Genomic DNA, 18,912 nt, shown 5'->3' on the forward strand with positions numbered 1-18,912 from the left:
CTGATAGTGCCTGTTTAGTATTCTGAGCTTAAAAAGAAAATCTCAAAAAAAGGTAAACGGTGCTTTTAACAGAGGAATCTGAACCTGTGACTAATATTAAAATGCAACAAAATAATCCTTAAAAAATCAGTTCGTTGCGAGAATTTGTTACTTTCCTTACAGTAAACTGTTTTAGTTTCTATCGGATTTTATGAAAAAAAAACTTCTCGAATGGAGACATCAAAGCTCAGTAGATGATAGCTCAGCTATTGAAAGTGCAAGAAAAGGTAGTTTAGTTTTTGAATTGAAAACACATGATTTTGAGACAGTAATTTTTAATTCCACTAAAAAAAAAAAAAAAAAAATTGGTCGAAGCCATCGACCTATGAAAAAATTTACCTCGTTTCTGGCTATATGAGAACTACGAAAAGCACAGTAATTAGTACCGAAGTGCTTTGGTAGAATTAACAATGAAATATGACTTTTTTACCCAAGATGTTTGATAGCAAAAACGGTAAAATTTAATAATTTTATTATGATACGTGAGAGAATGAGATAAAAGCTGTTAATTTGGTTAAATTTACTTTTTAGTTTTGCATTTTTACTATGTGCGTGGTAATAAAATCTATAATTTTGATAATCAGAATTTCTGATAAACCGTTACCATACGAACGGATATACAACAACTCAAAAGCTGGAATAGAAACGGAAAGTAATATCTATGTAGATTGAATGTGGTTAAAACTAGTTTAAAATATCAGACACTGGATATGTTGGCTGATATTTAAAACTTATGCAGTGCCACGCATTTACATATTTCTTTACATATTAAAAAGTTGTTGACAAGTGTAATTTATTATATACTTCTTTTAAAATTTTAAAAGGTATCTATTTTTATTTATTTACGCATGTCTAGAATAATAGATGCAATGTATATTTATGCAATTTTTTAAGACATTCTTTGTCTTTTTTTTATTGAGAAAGAAGAAAGTATAGAGATGGGAAATAGCTCAAGTTCCTGGAGTTAAAAAATAACAAATATTGACGGTATTAAAATGCGGATTTTTTTGCACCATTAAAATATTTAAACAATTTCATGTAATCTAGGTAAGTTTCAAGAATATGTAAAAAAAGGTAAGTTGTGTGAAGCGTGCCTAAATTCTCTGAAAAGTAGGAAATACTTTCAGAAAGAGTTTTCAAAATATTTTGGAATTATTATCAGAAACATAATGCCTGAATAAATTCGTTCTAAAACATGAGATTAAAAAATAGAATTGCTCTAAATTCTCCAGATTATTGCTTCAGAGAAATAATTTAAGTGAATAATTAAAAATTTTGTTGTGTATTTTCACAATTTTAAGGTATATTCGATTTTGTCACGTTTAAAAAAAATCGACTTTGATGTTTATGAATTTTAGCTATGTGGTGTTTATAATGAATCACTAAACTATGCAAATAAAGAATGAATTAGGTTTTTTTTATTATACGAAGTTATAAGAAACTTTCTTGTGAAAAAAGTCATTTTTTATTCCCTATGCCATACACAATAACAGCTTATTTAGATCTTTTTCGAATAGTTGGTTCAAATCAACCTTGCTTCATTTTGATCAGATCCAAAGAGTCAAATGATTGTTCTGTTTTTATCCATCTTATCTGAAATGTGGAGTTCTCTGTTTGGCAATACAAAGAACACACAAATCAATTGTAGCTTATATTAATACTAGAATAAGATATAATTAATTTGCATGAACATGAGAGTCAGACTAAATCAACAGAGATTAAAATCTTAATTTAATACAAATTTTCAGCAATGCTATCATGGTGTTAAAGTGATTATTATAATCCTACTTATTTATCATGTTACCACAATACTATGGTTTTAATTTAAACGATATAATAGTACCTGTTAAACTTGCGTACATAATACTACGGTTCAACTTAAACTTCAATTCAACACTCATATTCACTGAGCAAAAAAATAGGTTCAAAACTATCTGAATATGTTAAAATTCAAACTGGTCTCTATAAAAATACCAAAATGTTCAATAACTTTCACTGAAGCACTTTTGTAATGAATTTTGATAAAATAAATAATAAAATATATGATTTATAATATGTAATAAGATTTGATAAAAAGTAAAATATATGATTTATAATTTGTTACAAGATTCGACAAAAAATAAAATATATGATTTATAATTTGTTATGAGATTTGATAAAAAATAAAATATATAATTTATAATATGTTATAAAATATGATGTTGGTAAAATTTTGTAGTTTTATTATAATGCATTAGAGCTTGGCATTAAAACCATTTATACGGTTAAATTTATATTACAGTTTTGTATTTTTTTCTATATTTGTTATAATAGGAATTATAATTATCAAAGCCAAAATTTCAGTAACCATGGGAACGGAAAATAATGAGAATAATTCTTTAGATATTGTTTATTTTTGTTTCATTAACCAGAAATAGGATTTTTCACTAGAACTGTCATTATCATACAACACAGTAACTTTACCAATTTTTTTTCCACCTTATAGATTTCAGTGAATTTGCAGCGTTTTATGATTGCCTGTTCTGATATAATGGCTAAGCATTGAGCCGAGTTTTTTGAATGAGGATTACTGCAATCAACAAAATATTAGCTGTAAACGTCAAACTATTTTATGCTGATGTATGTATAAAAAGAGGTGTTTGTAAGTTTGGAAAAAAAATTTGTGAAAAGATTTCTAATGGCTTTATATATATACCGAAGAGCCATTACATTATGACCACCCTGCTAATAACACGTAGAACCACCTTTAGAACTCAAAACTGCTAGCATCCGCCGTGGCATTGATTCCACAAGGTGCTGATAGGTAGTCTGAGGTATCTGGTACCAAGCGCTCACCAACTGGTCCTGCAATTCCCTCACATTGCGAGGGGGTAGCGTGGCAGCACGAATTTGGTTTTCCAAGTAGGACCACAAATGCTCTATTGGATTAAAGGTCAGGTGAATTTCGGGGCCAAGACATGACTTGAAAGTCACTGGAATGTTCCTCGAACCAATCCATGACGATTCGACCCTTATGACATGGTGCATTATCCTGTTGGTAAACGCCATCCCCCGCAGGAAAAACTGTTGCCATGAATGGGTGAACCTGGTCTGCAACTATGTTCAAGTAGCTTACAGACGTCAGGGATTTTTCTATGAGGATTATGGGTCTTTATGTGCCCCATGAAAACATTGTTCCTGGGCGAGAAACCATGAAAACCTGGGAGAGCCCATTGTTATAGATGGAAGGTGGCCATAATGTATTGGCACTTCGGTGTATATATTTGTAAATTCTGTTTTTCCTAAATTTAATTATTGGGCATTTAACATACACTGGTGTAAAAAATAAGATAATTTGCAGACTTGGTCGATTAGCTCTAGAACTACTGTACCGATATCAATGAAATTTGACCTGTATTTACATTGATACAATACAAAACAAATAACCATTCAACAAGTGTAATACACACGCATGAACGTGAGTAACACTTGTTGGAGTCAGAAGGTATGAAACAGTGGTTGCAGAATAAGCAAAAAAATGGGTTAATAGGGGGTATGGTCCCCTTTTACAGATATACAGATTACATACAGAGTGATTTCATACTTGAAACAAGGCAATTTAGCATTTCCTGTGGCAATTGGCGTGAATTGTCCTGTGGAAATTTCGTACCATCTGACTCTAGTGAGTGTTACGCACGATCAGGAGTGTGTATTACAATTGTTGACGGGTTATTTGTTTTGTATTGCATAAATGTATACAAATCAAATTTCTTTAAAATCGGTTCAGTAGCTCTAGAAATAATTGACCAAATCTACAAATTCTCTTAATTTCTTAAATCAGTGAATTTAATATTTAGATCCTAGATTGATTTTAATAATTAAAACAGCAATTTCTCATTTACAATAGTTATTTTAAATAACTGGAATTATTAATAGTTTACATACATTGAATGAACGATTATTATGTTTCATTCACTTGCTTTAAAATTATAAAGAATATTTAAAGAGATATTCATTTTAAAAGCGCATTTTAGAAGATTAGAAATCTGGAATATATAATTAATGTTTGTGTTGAGAACCTCAGTTATATCAATCGATCCAAAACTTAATTTTCTAAAATTATTTAATCAGTATCACAACACAGTTAGTCTTGCCTCTAAGCGCATAAAATTCAAGTAATGTAGTTATTTTCAGAAAATACAATTTTAATAATCAAATTATGAAACTGGAGCCTTGCACGAAGTATAAAATATCGATTCAAATCTCCGTTACCATAGCATCATTTATCTTATCCAATATATAGATATAAATAATTCAACGAATGATTATAAATTTGTCTCCAACATTCTGTGAGTTGGAAGTTCGGAATGAATGATGTTAGTTTCCTTTTAGAAACATCCCATCAATTATTCCGATACCAAAATTGAAATTCTGGGCTTTTAAATCGCGTCGTCGAATGCGCGTTGAAATTAAAAGCATTACCGCAGCTTGTTTTTCGCCTTTTTTGCTTGCTGCAAACTTTTGAAGCGATCGAATTAATTTATGGTTAACATGACATCCATTAATGTAGGTTATTTTTAGAAGTCAGTCTACAGATGTTATTATAAAGGTAAAAACTGTAATTATGTGGGATTTTTAAATTTCTTCGATTGGTTATCGGAATGTGTTTTTAAACGATTATTTTATGGATATTTCGTAACTAGGTACTGGAAAAATGATTATTTGTTTTGGTTAAAATTTAAATGTACTTAACCTTGTTGATAAAAATTAATAATATATTTGGAAGAAAAGTTTTTGAAAATTAAAATGTTGAAATTTGATGTAAGTTATTTCTCATAAAATAAATTAGTAAATAAATAACTAAATAAATAAACAAAGAAGAAAATGAAGTTTTTAAAAACCATTAATGGTTATAACTCATTAACGCCTGAATTTTTTGTATGCCGTAACGCATAGAAACGTTTCTATTAAACGCTCTTATTAAAAAATTTTTTTTTATTTTTTAACTCAATTAATATTTTCTTTTTTCAGCTACAACTTGATTTTTGAAAAAAAAAAGTTGCTTGATGTGGAAACACTGGTTTTACAACTAAGTGGAACTCTCCTAAAATTCTCCAATTCATGTCACGGGATGTTTATGTTATGCTAGGTCAACATGGGTGAAGAGCTACATTTATGTTACGCTAGGTCAACAACTAGTCCACTAGGATACATAGGTCAACCTCAATAATTCGTGAGCTGATTTAAAATTAATTGATGAACCACTCTTATCAGTCCTTTTAAATAAGTATTTTTAATAATCTGGTTCATATATAAGACTCAATCCCGACAGGGGAATTTAAAATAAAATCAACTAATTATTAAATTAATTATAAATATATTTTAAAATTGAGTTTTATTTATATTTTAACTTATGTTTAGAAAGTAATTTAAAATAGGTCAAAAAATTGAATTATATTTCATAAATTTCTAGATTGTAAAGAAGCTTTTTTGCTGGTATGTTAGCGAATAATTTACTTTCTTCTAAATTTAGAATAATTTATTATAAAAATATATGCATATTTACATAATGCAAAAATTTAAGTTTTTTTAGATTTTTCTATTTCCTAAAAGTAAAAACTTCTATCCTTCAACGTAATTCGTACAATAAATTTGTAATGTAATCTGAAACTATATTTCAATTTAGATTAAACGAATAATTTGCTTTGTTAGATACGAATTTAATAATAAAAAACTGCAACAAGATTATTATTTACCATTAAATGCGTTATTGATTAGAGTTACAATTTGTTATTTTACTTTCAAAGGGAAAAAAAATTAACGCTGTTTTTAGCTGTACCCAAAATGAGATTTTAATGTCATTCCGACTAGCAGTAAAACCATGGTGTTATTTATTGATTGCATTTATGAATTTTGAGCAAAAATCAATTCATTACTTAAAAATAAAATGATGCATAAATAGAAATTTTTTTAAATAAATGATCATAATTTATAAGAAAGCTTAAATATTTTCAGCTATCCATGAGTTAAGCTCTAGTAATTGGAGAATGAATCCGAGAATGGTTTAACTTAAAGAAAAGTATCCCCATTTGAATATTTGTTTCTATATAAATGTTTAAAAATGGTAATTTTTCATGCTATTAGATAAATTTAACTTTATAAATCATTGTAATGTTTTTTGCAAATTATTTGTCACTTAATGAGGGACCAAAAGTATATAAGCTCATAAACTCATGTTTGTGAAAATTGCAACACCATGAAGGACTTACGCAGGTGAGCTGAAATTTTCAGGAAATGCAAAGTAGAGCATAATATGCAAATGATTAGAATTTCAGACCCGTAGCGCATACGTATGCTGAGCAGCACCCTCTGCACGGCGGATGGATCAGAATAAATAGACGGCTGTAGCGAGGCGTGTATGGTTATCGGTGGTCATCTGCTAGTGGTAAACGTTAGCTTAGATGTTACTTATGCCTCTTCGATGAAAGAGAGCGAGTTTTCAACAACTTACTGAGTTTGAAAGGGGGAGAATCATCGGCCTTCGTGAAGCTGGATTGTCTTATCGTGCAGTAGCTGCTCGTGTGCAGCGTAACAGCAGCACAGTGATGCGTGTTTGGAACCGGTGGGCGGACGAGTGTCAGACAACTCGGAAATCCGGCAGTGGACCCCGAAATGTCACGTCAGCTCGCGATGATAGACACCTGGTCCGCATGGCGCTGACAGACCGTACGGCTCCCTCTAGACAACTGGCAGCACAGTGATCAATAGCTACAGGTGTTTCATTGTGTGCTTCATCAATTCGTAGACGTCAACTGCAGCGTGGACTGCGCGCAAGGACTCCTTTATACAAGATAACCATCACGCTAAACCATAGCCACCTGCGTCTACAATGGGTCAATCAGCATAGGAACTGGCGTGTTGATTGGCAGCGTGCCGTGTTTTCTAACGAATCCCACTTTAATTTGTGGTACCATGATGGCCGCATTCGTGTCAGACGCTATGCCGGTGAACGCCACCTTCCAGTGCATTATCGAAAGCCACAGTGGACGAACACCCGGAGTTATGGTCTGGGGTGCCATAGCATATCATGGACGATCTCAATTGCTACGAATTGTGGGTAATCTGAGCAACAGCCGGTACATCAGTGAAGGTTTACAGCCTCAAGCTGTTCCCTTTCTTCACGCCTTGCCAGGCGATGTATTTCAACAAGACAATGCCCGCTCTCATATTGCTAGGACTGTTCAATACTTCCCTGCATTGCGGCAGGTACAGCTTCTTCCTTGGCCTGCGTATTCCCCAGATATGTCACCGATTGAACATGTGTGTCATTTAGTTGGTCGGTGCCTCGCTCGTGATCCTCGTCCTGTTGCTTCTACGGACGAACTTTAGGTACGCATACAAACTATATGGAATGCTCTTCCTAAGACAGGCATTCAAAATTTGCTTGACTCCATGCCACGTCGTGTAGCAGCGCTTATTGCTGTGCGTGGTGGCTACACAAGATACTGATTTCGATCTCTTGTTATTGTTTGCTTGCTTTGAGAGTTTAATCATTTATTTGTACCACTACCACTCAACTGTGTAGTAAATTTCATTCAATTATGACGATTCCTTCGTGGTGTTGCAATTTTCACAAACATGAGTTTATTTTCACATTTGTTTTAATAAATTATTAACAAAATATTGTATTATGATGCATATTGCGCAATGAATGTAGAGTTATTTTTTAAAATCTGTTAATAAAATTGTAATCATCTTTATTTTATTAATGAACGTTTGGAGATACATTCTTATCTATTCATATATCTATCCTATGAAATTTAATTTTTCTAATTATGCAGCAAATTCTTGAAAAAAAACTAAATAGGGAAAAAGCATGCGTAAATAGATAAATATACAGCTTCGTGTTTGAAATAAATAGAAGTATTTGTCGAGTTATGAAAACAGACAAATATATAGAATTTATAGCATATTTTTTTCATAATTTAAGTTACATAATCGTTTGGTTACAGTAGTTTGATAAATGAAATATGTAGCAAAACAAGTGATTAACAAGATAAAGTTATAGTTTTATAATAAAAAGACAATATAACGAGATAAATTCATAGTCAAATCAAAAATAAATATTGAAAAATAAGTCTTTGCCTAGTTTTTGAACAAGAACAAATATATAAATTTCATTACTTAGCGACTTTTATCAGTTCAGTTGCTGATTGAAAAATCACGACTAAGTAGATAAATTTATAATTTTTTGTTTAAAATAAAAGTATTTGTTCTGCAGTAAAATTAGACAATATATAAATTTTATCACAGAAACACTTTCATAATTTAAGTTACTGGTGGGTTTTATTAGATTTATAAATAGGAGTGATTGACAAGATAAATTAAAATTAAAAAAGTGTTTGTCTAGTTTTTAAATCAGAAAAAAAATTCATTACTTAATGATTCTTATCATTTCAGTTTCCGTAGGGTTTGGTCACATTAGTTTAATAATCAAGATCAGATCATTAAGGAGGGAAACTCTCCAATTTTCCTGAATATCTTTTTTCTTATCTCAATTTCTTCTCCTTGAGTAAATGGTCTAAATAAGAATTCTTTATAGCTTGATTATATATTTCCTCAATTACGCAATAACATATGCAAGAAAATTGCTCTCATCGCCACATTAAGAGCTTATATGCAACAGCAGCGAAATCTAAGTAATTCCCCAGACTTAGCACTAACGATTTTTTTCATATTTAATGTCGATGGAAAAATGGCTGGGATTTCAAGCTTTTACATTCAGAATTTTTTGATCTTAAGTTACAAAGGTTTTGGTACCGCTGATTGCCTAAGGATGCATTTGAAAATTTGTCGCTGAATTTTTTATGTCAATTTAATTTTTATTTTTATTTTAAATTTATATGACATTGCTGACAATTAATATCAAAGAATATTTTATTTCTGAGTATACATAGTAAAATTTATTATAAGTATGTTTATTTTTCTTTTAAAAACAAGCATTTATGCAGACACAAGTTATTATAACTTATTATTTGCAATTACTGTGCAATACTTGATACATAACTTCTAATATGATCAGTTGCATTTAGTTTATTTAAAAATATAGACGTGGAAAAAATTCTGGTAAAATTATTTTGATGGTAATGATATTCCTGGTTAAAAAAGCATAATTCTGGTAATGAAAAACGAAATATACAGTATTTAAACCATTATTTTGTAATTATTCCACATATAGAAACGGTTTACCAGAAATTCTGATTTTCAAAGTTTTAGTTCTTATTACTGTACATTTAGTAAAAAATACAAAACTGAAGAGTAAACTGAAAGTTCTTAATGTATCATGTCAAAATTATGTATTATGTTAAAATTACCAAATTTTACCACAGATTATAAAACAATATTTCATTAATTTCATCAAAATCATTACCAAAGTGCTTCGGCAAAAGTTACAGGGACTTTTGATGCTCCCATAGAGTCAGAAGCAGGGTAATATATATATATATATATATATATATATATATATATATAAATATATATATATATATATATATATATATATATATATATATATATATATATATATATAAATATATATATATATATATATATATATATATATATATATATATATATATATATATAAATATATATATATATATATATATATATATATATATATATATATATATATATATATATATATATATATATATATATATATATATATATATATATATATATATATATATATATATATATTCGATTTCTCTTAAGATTTGTATTTTGCCACGAAAAATTACATTCTATAAAATTATGTAAAAAGCTGTATATCTTACATTTCAAATATTTCAGCTGTTATGAAAAAATAATAGTAATAAAATAATAATAAAAATTAATAATGATAAAAATTAATAATAATGAAAATTAATAATAATAAAATGATAATAATAAAAAATTATAAATATTTACTAAGAGTTATTTTTTGCATGGAGTTATCTTTAGATAAACAAATTTTATATTGATGTGCAAACACTTTTCAATTCGCTTGAAATGTACTCGAGATATGGAGAAAAAAGCAAAATGTAGAATTTCCATTAAAAAGGTTCAAGCTTTATATCACTCAAATGACCAAACTATGGGGACCATATTTCCCCATAGTATGGGAACCATATTTCCCCAACTGCAGTTACCCTCTATAAGTTCGGGGTCAGAAATCCGAGTCAGTCAAAAAAACGGTATGGTTAAAATACGTTTTTGTGCCTGATTTCCTAACTGAAAATATTGTCTGCACTAATTAATCAGCATATTTGATGTCACTTCCTGAAGCCATTAAGATTGATTCCTGGAACGTGTAGATCGCATTAGATCAAAAGTTCTTTAGGGTGGTCAGTTTTTTATTTTATTATTTCTCACGCACACTGCAGCAATATTAAATTTCGTATAATAATTAACTTCATTTCAACTTTCAGTAACAAGGTTATCAACGAAAGGAAAGAGCAAAACATGTAGAAAAATATGGCATAATTTGTTGCATAAAAACTATTTATGTATCAATATATATCTTTTAACAATAATAGTAAGATAAACCTCTTTAATGTATAAATAAGTCTATAAAGATGCGAAAAATAAAGTTTATCTTTATAACTGGAAGTAAAGAGTAGATTTATAAAAAAAAAGGTGAGATAATCTTCAAAATTGAGAGAGATTTTGATATCCTTGAAAAGTATTGGAAATACACATTTTTGCTGGAATATTTGAAAAAAAAAATGTTTTTTATATGAATAAATTTTGAAGTGACAAGCAGATAGAAGCAGCTGTCAGTAAGTTGGGAGCTTGATGCGAAGATTATTCTCTTTTTTGCTTAAAAATGAAGGATGTTTGAAAAATCACCAAACTGCATTAATAAATTTCTGCATGCCAAAAAATGAGAAAAATATTTTATTTTAGATATGGAAATTTATCGGACAATGTCCTATTTATCATTATTGGAAATATAAGTTGTTTTGATTTATGGATTAACAGAAGGTGCACTGAGTAATAGTTATGGTAATAACTAAAAGAATATGGTAAAATAACATGGTAAATTTTTATCATATTTTGGTAGTTTTAAACCATTCTTTTTCATCTTAAAGAACATGCACAGACGAAACTTACGTTATTTTAATAATATTGCTGATAGCTCTGGGCTACAATCCTTATCAATTTGATTGTTTACATGAATTAATTCATGAATATATAATATGAAATTTTTTGTGAATGAATTTTGAAGTGATAAGCAGATACAAGTAGCTGCCACTAAGTTCTCCGCTTGAGGCAAAGATTCCTCTTTTTTTGCTTAAAAATGAAAGATGGTTAAAAAATAACCAAACTGTGCTAATAAATTTGTGCATACCGAAAACTGAGAAAAATATTTTACTTTAGTCATCGAAATTTATCAGACAAAGTCCTATTTATAGCTATTAGAAGTATAAGCTTTTTTGATTTAAGGTATAATGGAAGGTATATTTTTTCTTAGTGAACATACACAGCCAAAACTAACGTTACATTGATAATATTATTGATATTGCAGAGTTAAAATCCTTCCTTACCAATTTCGCTGCTTATATGATTTAATATTCAATTAATTTTTATATGAGTATATTATATGAATTTTTATATGAATTGATTTTCATATGAATAAATTTTGAAGTGACAAGTAGACAGAAGCATCTGTCAGTAAGTTGGGAGCTATTCTCTTTTTTGCTTAAAAATAAAGGTTGTTTGAAAAATCACCAAACTGCATTAATAAATTTGTGCATGATGAAAAATGAGAAAAATATTTTATTTTAGATATGGAAATTTATCGGATAATGTCCTGTTCATCATTATTGGAAATATAAGTTTTTTTTTATTTCGGGGATTAATGGAAGGAAAATTGAGGACGAAAACTACGTGAAAATTACCAAAATATGGTAAAATTTACCATGATTCTGGTTCTATGGGAACAGAAAAAACTTTGTTTTCATCAAAGCGTTTTGGTAATGACATCTGTAAAATAAGCAGTAAAATATTGTCTTATAATCAGTGATAAAATTTGGTAAATATGGTAAAATTTGATAATTTTATCCTGATATTTTAGAGTGTGGAATGAAAACTATTTATTCTTTTTAATTAAGCTTTCAGTTATTTGTTTCTTACTAAATATGTGGTAATAAGAACTATAATTTTAAGAAACATAATTTCCCGAAAAGCATATGAATGAAAAAATTACCAAATAGTTTGTTTATACATTTAGTTTAAAATAATTTTTGGTAGTTATTACCATAATTATGTTGTTTTTACCGTAACCATACAGTACGGGAATTTTACCAGATTTTTTTTTTTTACATGTGTAAGTGTTAAATTTTTTTTTTCATTTTCTATTGATTTTATAACAAAACTAAATAAAAAATATTAAAAATGCAGAAAGTCTAATATTTTTAAAAACAAATTGCACTAATAAATGTAAAAAGATTTTTTCTAAGCATTTTTGAATCATATCTTTCGCTGTTTACGTATTGAAAAAAACAATATTGAACATACCGGAGAAATATAGTTATGTTTTCAATAGAAACCGATATGTACTGTAATAAATTGAACGTACTTTAAATGTACTTTTTGTAAATATTTAAAAAGTTTTTAATAAAAAGTTTAGTTATTGCACACATAGAATAAAAATGTCCGAACTTGAAAACTTTTAACTAACTTAAAAAGTATTGGAAAGTGTCCATTTTAGATCGCATTTTGAAAAACAATATTTTATATATTTCATTTTAAGGAACATTTTAAGTGTTCAGACATTACCGGAAAACTGAAAAAAATCAGGATACTTATACGTTTAAATGTATCAATGTGTCTTATCATAAATCGGAGAGAATTAAAATTTTCAATATACCGGTATTTAAATTTAAAAAAAAAAAAAGGAAAAAAAAACTGTTTTCAGTCAAATGCTATTTTTTGCTGCTATTTTTTGCTAAAATACAGGTTACAGATGTTTGAAGTTGAAAATTAAATATTTATTCTGTTTCGATAATTAAAATTAAAAATGGCCTCGCATTGTGAATTTATATCTCATTTATTCTACCTATTCGAAGAGACAAGTGATCTTGTAATTTTATTATTAGCTTCCCAATAAAATATCAAGTGGAATAGCATTTAACCTTTGGAGTGTAGTAATGTTTACCATTACATTCCACTTTTCCGGAAAATCTCAAAAAACTAGTCTAGACGGTTGTCAAATAAAAATACTTAGTTACTACTTCAGAAATTAAGCTTTTATGAATATAGAATTGTCATATTAACTCTTAAATGCATAGCTTCTTATAATATCACTGAAAATTTACTAGATAATTATATTATATAATCTTAAAATATAAAAAAAGCAAACAAAGCTTATTGTCAATCTAATTAATATCTAAATTTAAAAATAAGAATTAAAAATAATTAAAATTCTTCATAATTTAGCAGTTAAATTTATACTTGCGCAACATGGTATTTCTGAAAGAAATTTTACTTGAAAAAATTACTAAATAAAATATCAGATAAATTTGATCTATTTTACTGTGTGATGTAATTTTTCGATGCAAAATGACAATTTTTCTTCTGTTATTATAGATCTGTTATTATAAACAATGAACAATATTTTTTAATATTTATTTTCGCTCAAAGTATATTTCTTCGATGTAAAAAGGTTAATTAAAATGTCAATTATTTAATAATATTATGGAAACATGATTCGAACTAAATTACAGATGATGTTAACAAAATATTGCATAACTAATGATGATTGCAAACACATTTATTTCTGAAATAAATTTAAAAACAATGCATGAAAAATTTTTTTTAGCTATTAAAGCAGTGATAAGCGAAAATTTTCTTTATTACAAGTACGAAAAGTACTCAGTGTTTTTAAATATAAACAAATTAAAACATAACACACTAAAAAAAAAAGTTTAGTCAAATCTACCAGAGTATGGTTAAATTTACCATGTTTCTGGCTCTATTGGAACATTAAAACGCTCAGTAATTTTAACCGAAATGCTATAGCAATTATTTTGTTTAAATTAAATATAAAATATAATGTTATAATATGCGATAAAATTTAGTATTTGTGACAAAATGTAGTAATTTTATCATGATTTCTTAAAGTATGGAATAAAAGTCATTTATTTGATTAAATTTAATTTTAAGTATTGTATTTTTCACTAAATGCGAGGAAATAAAAACTTTAAATTCGAAAGCCATAATTTCCAGTAAACCTCAACCATCTGGTTGGAAAATATTCCAAATGAATGGTTTAAATACCGTATATTTAGATTTCTTTACTAGAACTATTCTTTTATTTATTTATTTTTTACTAGAAATAGCATTATTATGCAGTACTGCAATTTTATAAGATATTTTTTTTACGTGTAAAAGGATATATCATAATATATCATTCAAGGCGTTTAAAAATGGCTAATACCATCTGGAGAAAAAAAAGAAGAGAAATTGAGATAAAACATCACGACACATATCACTTTTTGACTTGTTTTTTGCTATGCTTCGCTTATTCTAACAAGTCAATATTTAATGTGCTCCATGCTACATTTTTTGTAACATGTCAAGTTATAAGTTATAAGGCATTAATTACAACAACTAATCTTAGTTTAAGATTTAGTATGGAGAGCGTTTTTATAAGCACGCATCTTAAACCATCACACTTTATGAAATTATATGCATTTTTATAGTAATTCGTGCCATTCAACAATAAATCATTCATTTTCTCTTTCAGTTAGCTTTTGTAAAGCATCACGTTTAGTCTGAAAATTACAGATTACCTTTGAGGAAAACTTAGTTAAAAAATATCATTGTCTTGCAGTAATTAACAATTTAGTCATTAAAAAAGATGTATGGATTTATTTAAGGGGACATCACAATATTGCGATATTAAATATACCCAGAGTTACTTAGAATATTCATTACTCAATCATGATACGCATTCTATTTTGCTTTGATTCTCACAAATGCTATATACTCACATAAGGGATTTAATATTACACAAAATGAGCTTGGAAATAGTTTTAGTAATGAAAAAAATGAAAAGTTAGCCAAAAAATAATGGAACACATTAATAACCTTTAATCTACTAATTGGATTTCCTCGCTCTAGCTTCTAATCCTAATGGTATGAAAGGCTAACCTTAACAATGTTGTTTTTATTGTAGAGACTGCATAATAAGTTAAGAAATAAGGCATAAAAACGTACTTTCGTTGAATAAACCTACGGCGGATTGGAACTTTCGAGCTTTTAAGTTTGCGATGTAACCGTAATCCGGAAAATATCTCCCCACTGTTTTCAACAAAAGAGTGGTCAAAAAATTCGAGCCTCTTTAGTGTTAAGTTAGATTTTCGCATATATGTTCTTACATCTAGAACTAGTAAAGGTAATCTTAAAAGAATTAACACAATTTTATTACTCAATTTTCCTTCTATAATTCAGTGTACAGAATATTTTTTTACTTTAATAATGTTGAAAATATATATGATTTTTAAGGTACATATTAACATAATTTAAGCTGTCGAATTTAAAATAAAAAAAAACCCAAAATTACAAAAAATAGGTTGATTAGTTCGTGAAAAATGGAAATTTAAAAATACGACTTTTTTAAACTTTATTACTATTATACTATTTGGACGAATTTAGTTCTTCCTTATTTTGTCATTTGAAACATTGCGTTTTGTTCATTACGTTATTTAAAATCAAGTAAAAATTAATTGAATACATTGCAGTTCGAAACTAAGTTTTATTGTTATTAAATATAATAGCAAAAATTAATATCTTTAAAATTTGTACTGTGTATAAAATTGTGTTTGAGCAAACGAGTTTTTTAACATTAAACAAAACTCACTTAAATAGTTCCATAACTGTAGTGAATTGTGCATAAATGTAAATTACACAAATGATTAAATTTTATAAAAATAGAAGTGACTTTGAAAGGGCCTAAGCGTTTGAGGTTCATTTGTCTAAAATTTTGGGACGATATTTCCCAGCTTGCTACCCCTCTATCCCACATAGAGTTAAAAATTCGTCAACTAAAAGTAATGTTCATTGAAGGAAAGTAGGGTTGTCGTCTACTTTTGTAACTTGAAATATCGTTTACTTTTATTAATTAGTATTTTTAAAGACTGTCTCTTGATCTTTACGGTAATTATTATGTGGATATAACGGTATATCATATTTTTTGTTCCGAAAAATGTTCCGGTAAAAATAGGTCTGACGGTAAAAAGTACCGGCACTCTATGCGCCGGTACTTTTTACCGCAATAATGCATTTCAAGCAAGAAATAATGCATTTCAAAGAGGGGAGCTTTACCCTGATTCACTAACTTGAAATAGTTTTTCCTCGTAACAATAGTTTTCACTGCTCCAGACGAATGGCTAGGGGATTTCTTAGGAAAAACAAACTATATACAAAGATGCCAACTTGCTCCGGACAGCACATATATATTTTAAAGTGGTAGTTAATCAATTGCGATTCTTAGTTTAATAAATTCAATTTAGTGGATTTTTATCCACCACTATTTCTAAATAATTCATAGGCTTATATATTTCGTAGCTTTATCGTAATTATGTCATGCTATACCTTTTAAATAGCAAGCAAAAATAGTTAAACATTTGAAAAATTTACTTTGTAGTTAATTAACGTTTTTTTAATTATTTTGGCGTGTCCGGAGCAGTTGGCATCTCTGTATATACAATGCAGAAAAACTTTTCCATTAACCCTTTCGCGCCGACTGTCACAAATGCGTGTAAGCATAAAACCGTATCAACCAAGGTAGAAAGATAAAACTGGTAATCAAAGTAATTCTTTAGCAGTTTATTTGTGGGTGGTTATTTAATTCACCACTACTTGTTTCGAATAAAAAATTGTATAGTTACACTTTTAACACACATGGTTTGGATGTGTCAGATTTAAAGTGAAAGCAAAAATAAATCTGTCAAATTAGCTATGCCCAAACTTAAGCTACCGCTTTTTGATTTTTACCATCCTGATACTTATTCCTTAGGAATACAATCATGACTCGCCCGCCACGAAAGGGTTAATTTAGGAATGCTTTTTTTTTTCATTTAAAAACTTTTATAAATATGACTCACCATTAGCACCTCTGATACAGAACTGATGCTGAGGATGAACATCGTGACGCTCACTATCACCGGCGGACCTATAAGACAAGACATGTTATTTATTAATCATGTGCAATTAATACAATTTAAATCGTTTATTGTAAATACAATTTGTTGCATTTTGCAGAAAGAAAATCTATTCGTTATTTTTTGCAAATACGTAACATTGTAAATCAAGTCAATATTATGTATGTAAACATCTTGATTTGCAAATATTTAATTACAGTAAATGAGACCTCTAGAGAAAAAAAAATTATTTATTTTGTCCCCTTAGAAATGCTGAGTTAGAATCAGTGAATTTGTTTGTGCTTTATTCTAAATTAATATAAATAATGATTTAGAATAAAATAATAATTGGAATTAAAAATAATTAAAATGGAATATTAATTAGATTTAATTTTAGAAAAATAATAAAAATTATGTTAGGACTAGATAGAACATGGACTATAAGTTTTTATTATGTATTCACATGCACAATTTAGGGAAATGATAATTCCTTTCTTTAAAGTCACATCTTATTTTATCCATTTATCTTAACGCTGTGCAAATTTGTAATAATATGTACAGTGCACAGAAAAACAAACAAAAAAAAGTGGAGTACCTTGAATAACTTTTGATCTAAAGATGGAAAAATCAAATATTTAAAATTTGATTTCTGAAGAAATGTTCGACAGATTTTACTAAAATTTTGTATTTTGCCTAGTAATATTATATTCTTTAAAATGCCTAGTAATATTATATTATATTCTTTAAAACCATCAATAAAGAAAACAATAAAAAAAATTTATTAAAAGTTAAATTTTGCATGGAATTATCTTTGAAAAAACACATTTTATAATTTTGGGCAAGAAGTTTTCTATTCGCTTAAAATGTTCTCAAGATATCGCGAAATACGCAAAAATTGAAATTAACATTAAGGGATCCAAACTTTTGAGCCCTCTCCTGGCAAAATTATTGGGACCATATTTCCTTGATAAAAGGTATAAGGTATGTTTATTCAAAGAAATCACACTTTTGTACCTGATTTCGTAACTTAAAACACTTATTACTTAGCATTAGCATCGTCTGCACTTATTAATTAGCTTATTTGAGGTCCCACCCTCGAGCCAGTAAGATTAAGTTCCAGACTATGATGATCCGATCATTACATCAAAAGTTATTCAGGATTGGTTCGTTTTTTTTCAGATATTAGTTTTTGAGAAGAGAAAACCAAATATTCAGAATTGTTCGTTTTATAATCTTTCTGATTTCGCTCTTAAAATATTTTCAATTATTTTTATGTATGTATTTATCTGAGGACATGATTTCAAAGATTGACGAGAATTTTTCGAGAACAAAAATCCGAATTATCAGAAATTTTAATCACAGCTTCAGTTTTAATTTTTTCAGATTTCGTCCTTATATTTTTTTTAAGGAAATTATTGTTTCTCAATTGTTTTTATGTATGAATTTCTGCCAGGACGGAATTAATTATTATTTGAGAGGTTGCAAAATATTTGCTTTAAAGCAGGTAAAATATTATTTTTTTTTTCAAATTAAAGCCCATTTTCATTACTAAAGCTTGTAATCCACTTTTGTTTAGATGAGTGGTTGATAATTAAGTGATATAATTATTCAAATCTCATCAATTGGAAATTAATATTGTCATTTTATTTTCTCAATTCCCTAATATTAAGGATGGATTTTTTAAAACTGAATTTTAATTTTC

At 28.1% G+C, this 18,912-nt stretch overlaps 1 protein-coding gene across 7 annotated transcripts in view; it reads right to left on the bottom strand.

The window, feature by feature from the left end:
- Nucleotides 1-18,912, bottom strand: part of LOC107442615 (gamma-aminobutyric acid receptor subunit beta-like) — a 299,127-nt gene that overhangs the window by 215,312 nt on the left and 64,903 nt on the right. For all 7 annotated transcript variants that reach the window (XM_016056221.4, XM_071188358.2, XM_016056223.4 and 4 more), the window contains one exon: nucleotides 17,175-17,242. In XM_016056221.4, coding sequence (XP_015911707.1) covers nucleotides 17,175-17,242 — 68 coding nt within the window. The remainder of the gene's footprint in view (nucleotides 1-17,174; nucleotides 17,243-18,912) is intronic.

The sequence above is a fragment of the Parasteatoda tepidariorum genome, chromosome 12 (assembly GCF_982258835.1).
Source record: "Parasteatoda tepidariorum strain Cologne lab strain chromosome 12, Ptep-v5.0, whole genome shotgun sequence".
Lineage (NCBI taxonomy): Eukaryota > Metazoa > Arthropoda > Arachnida > Araneae > Theridiidae > Parasteatoda > Parasteatoda tepidariorum.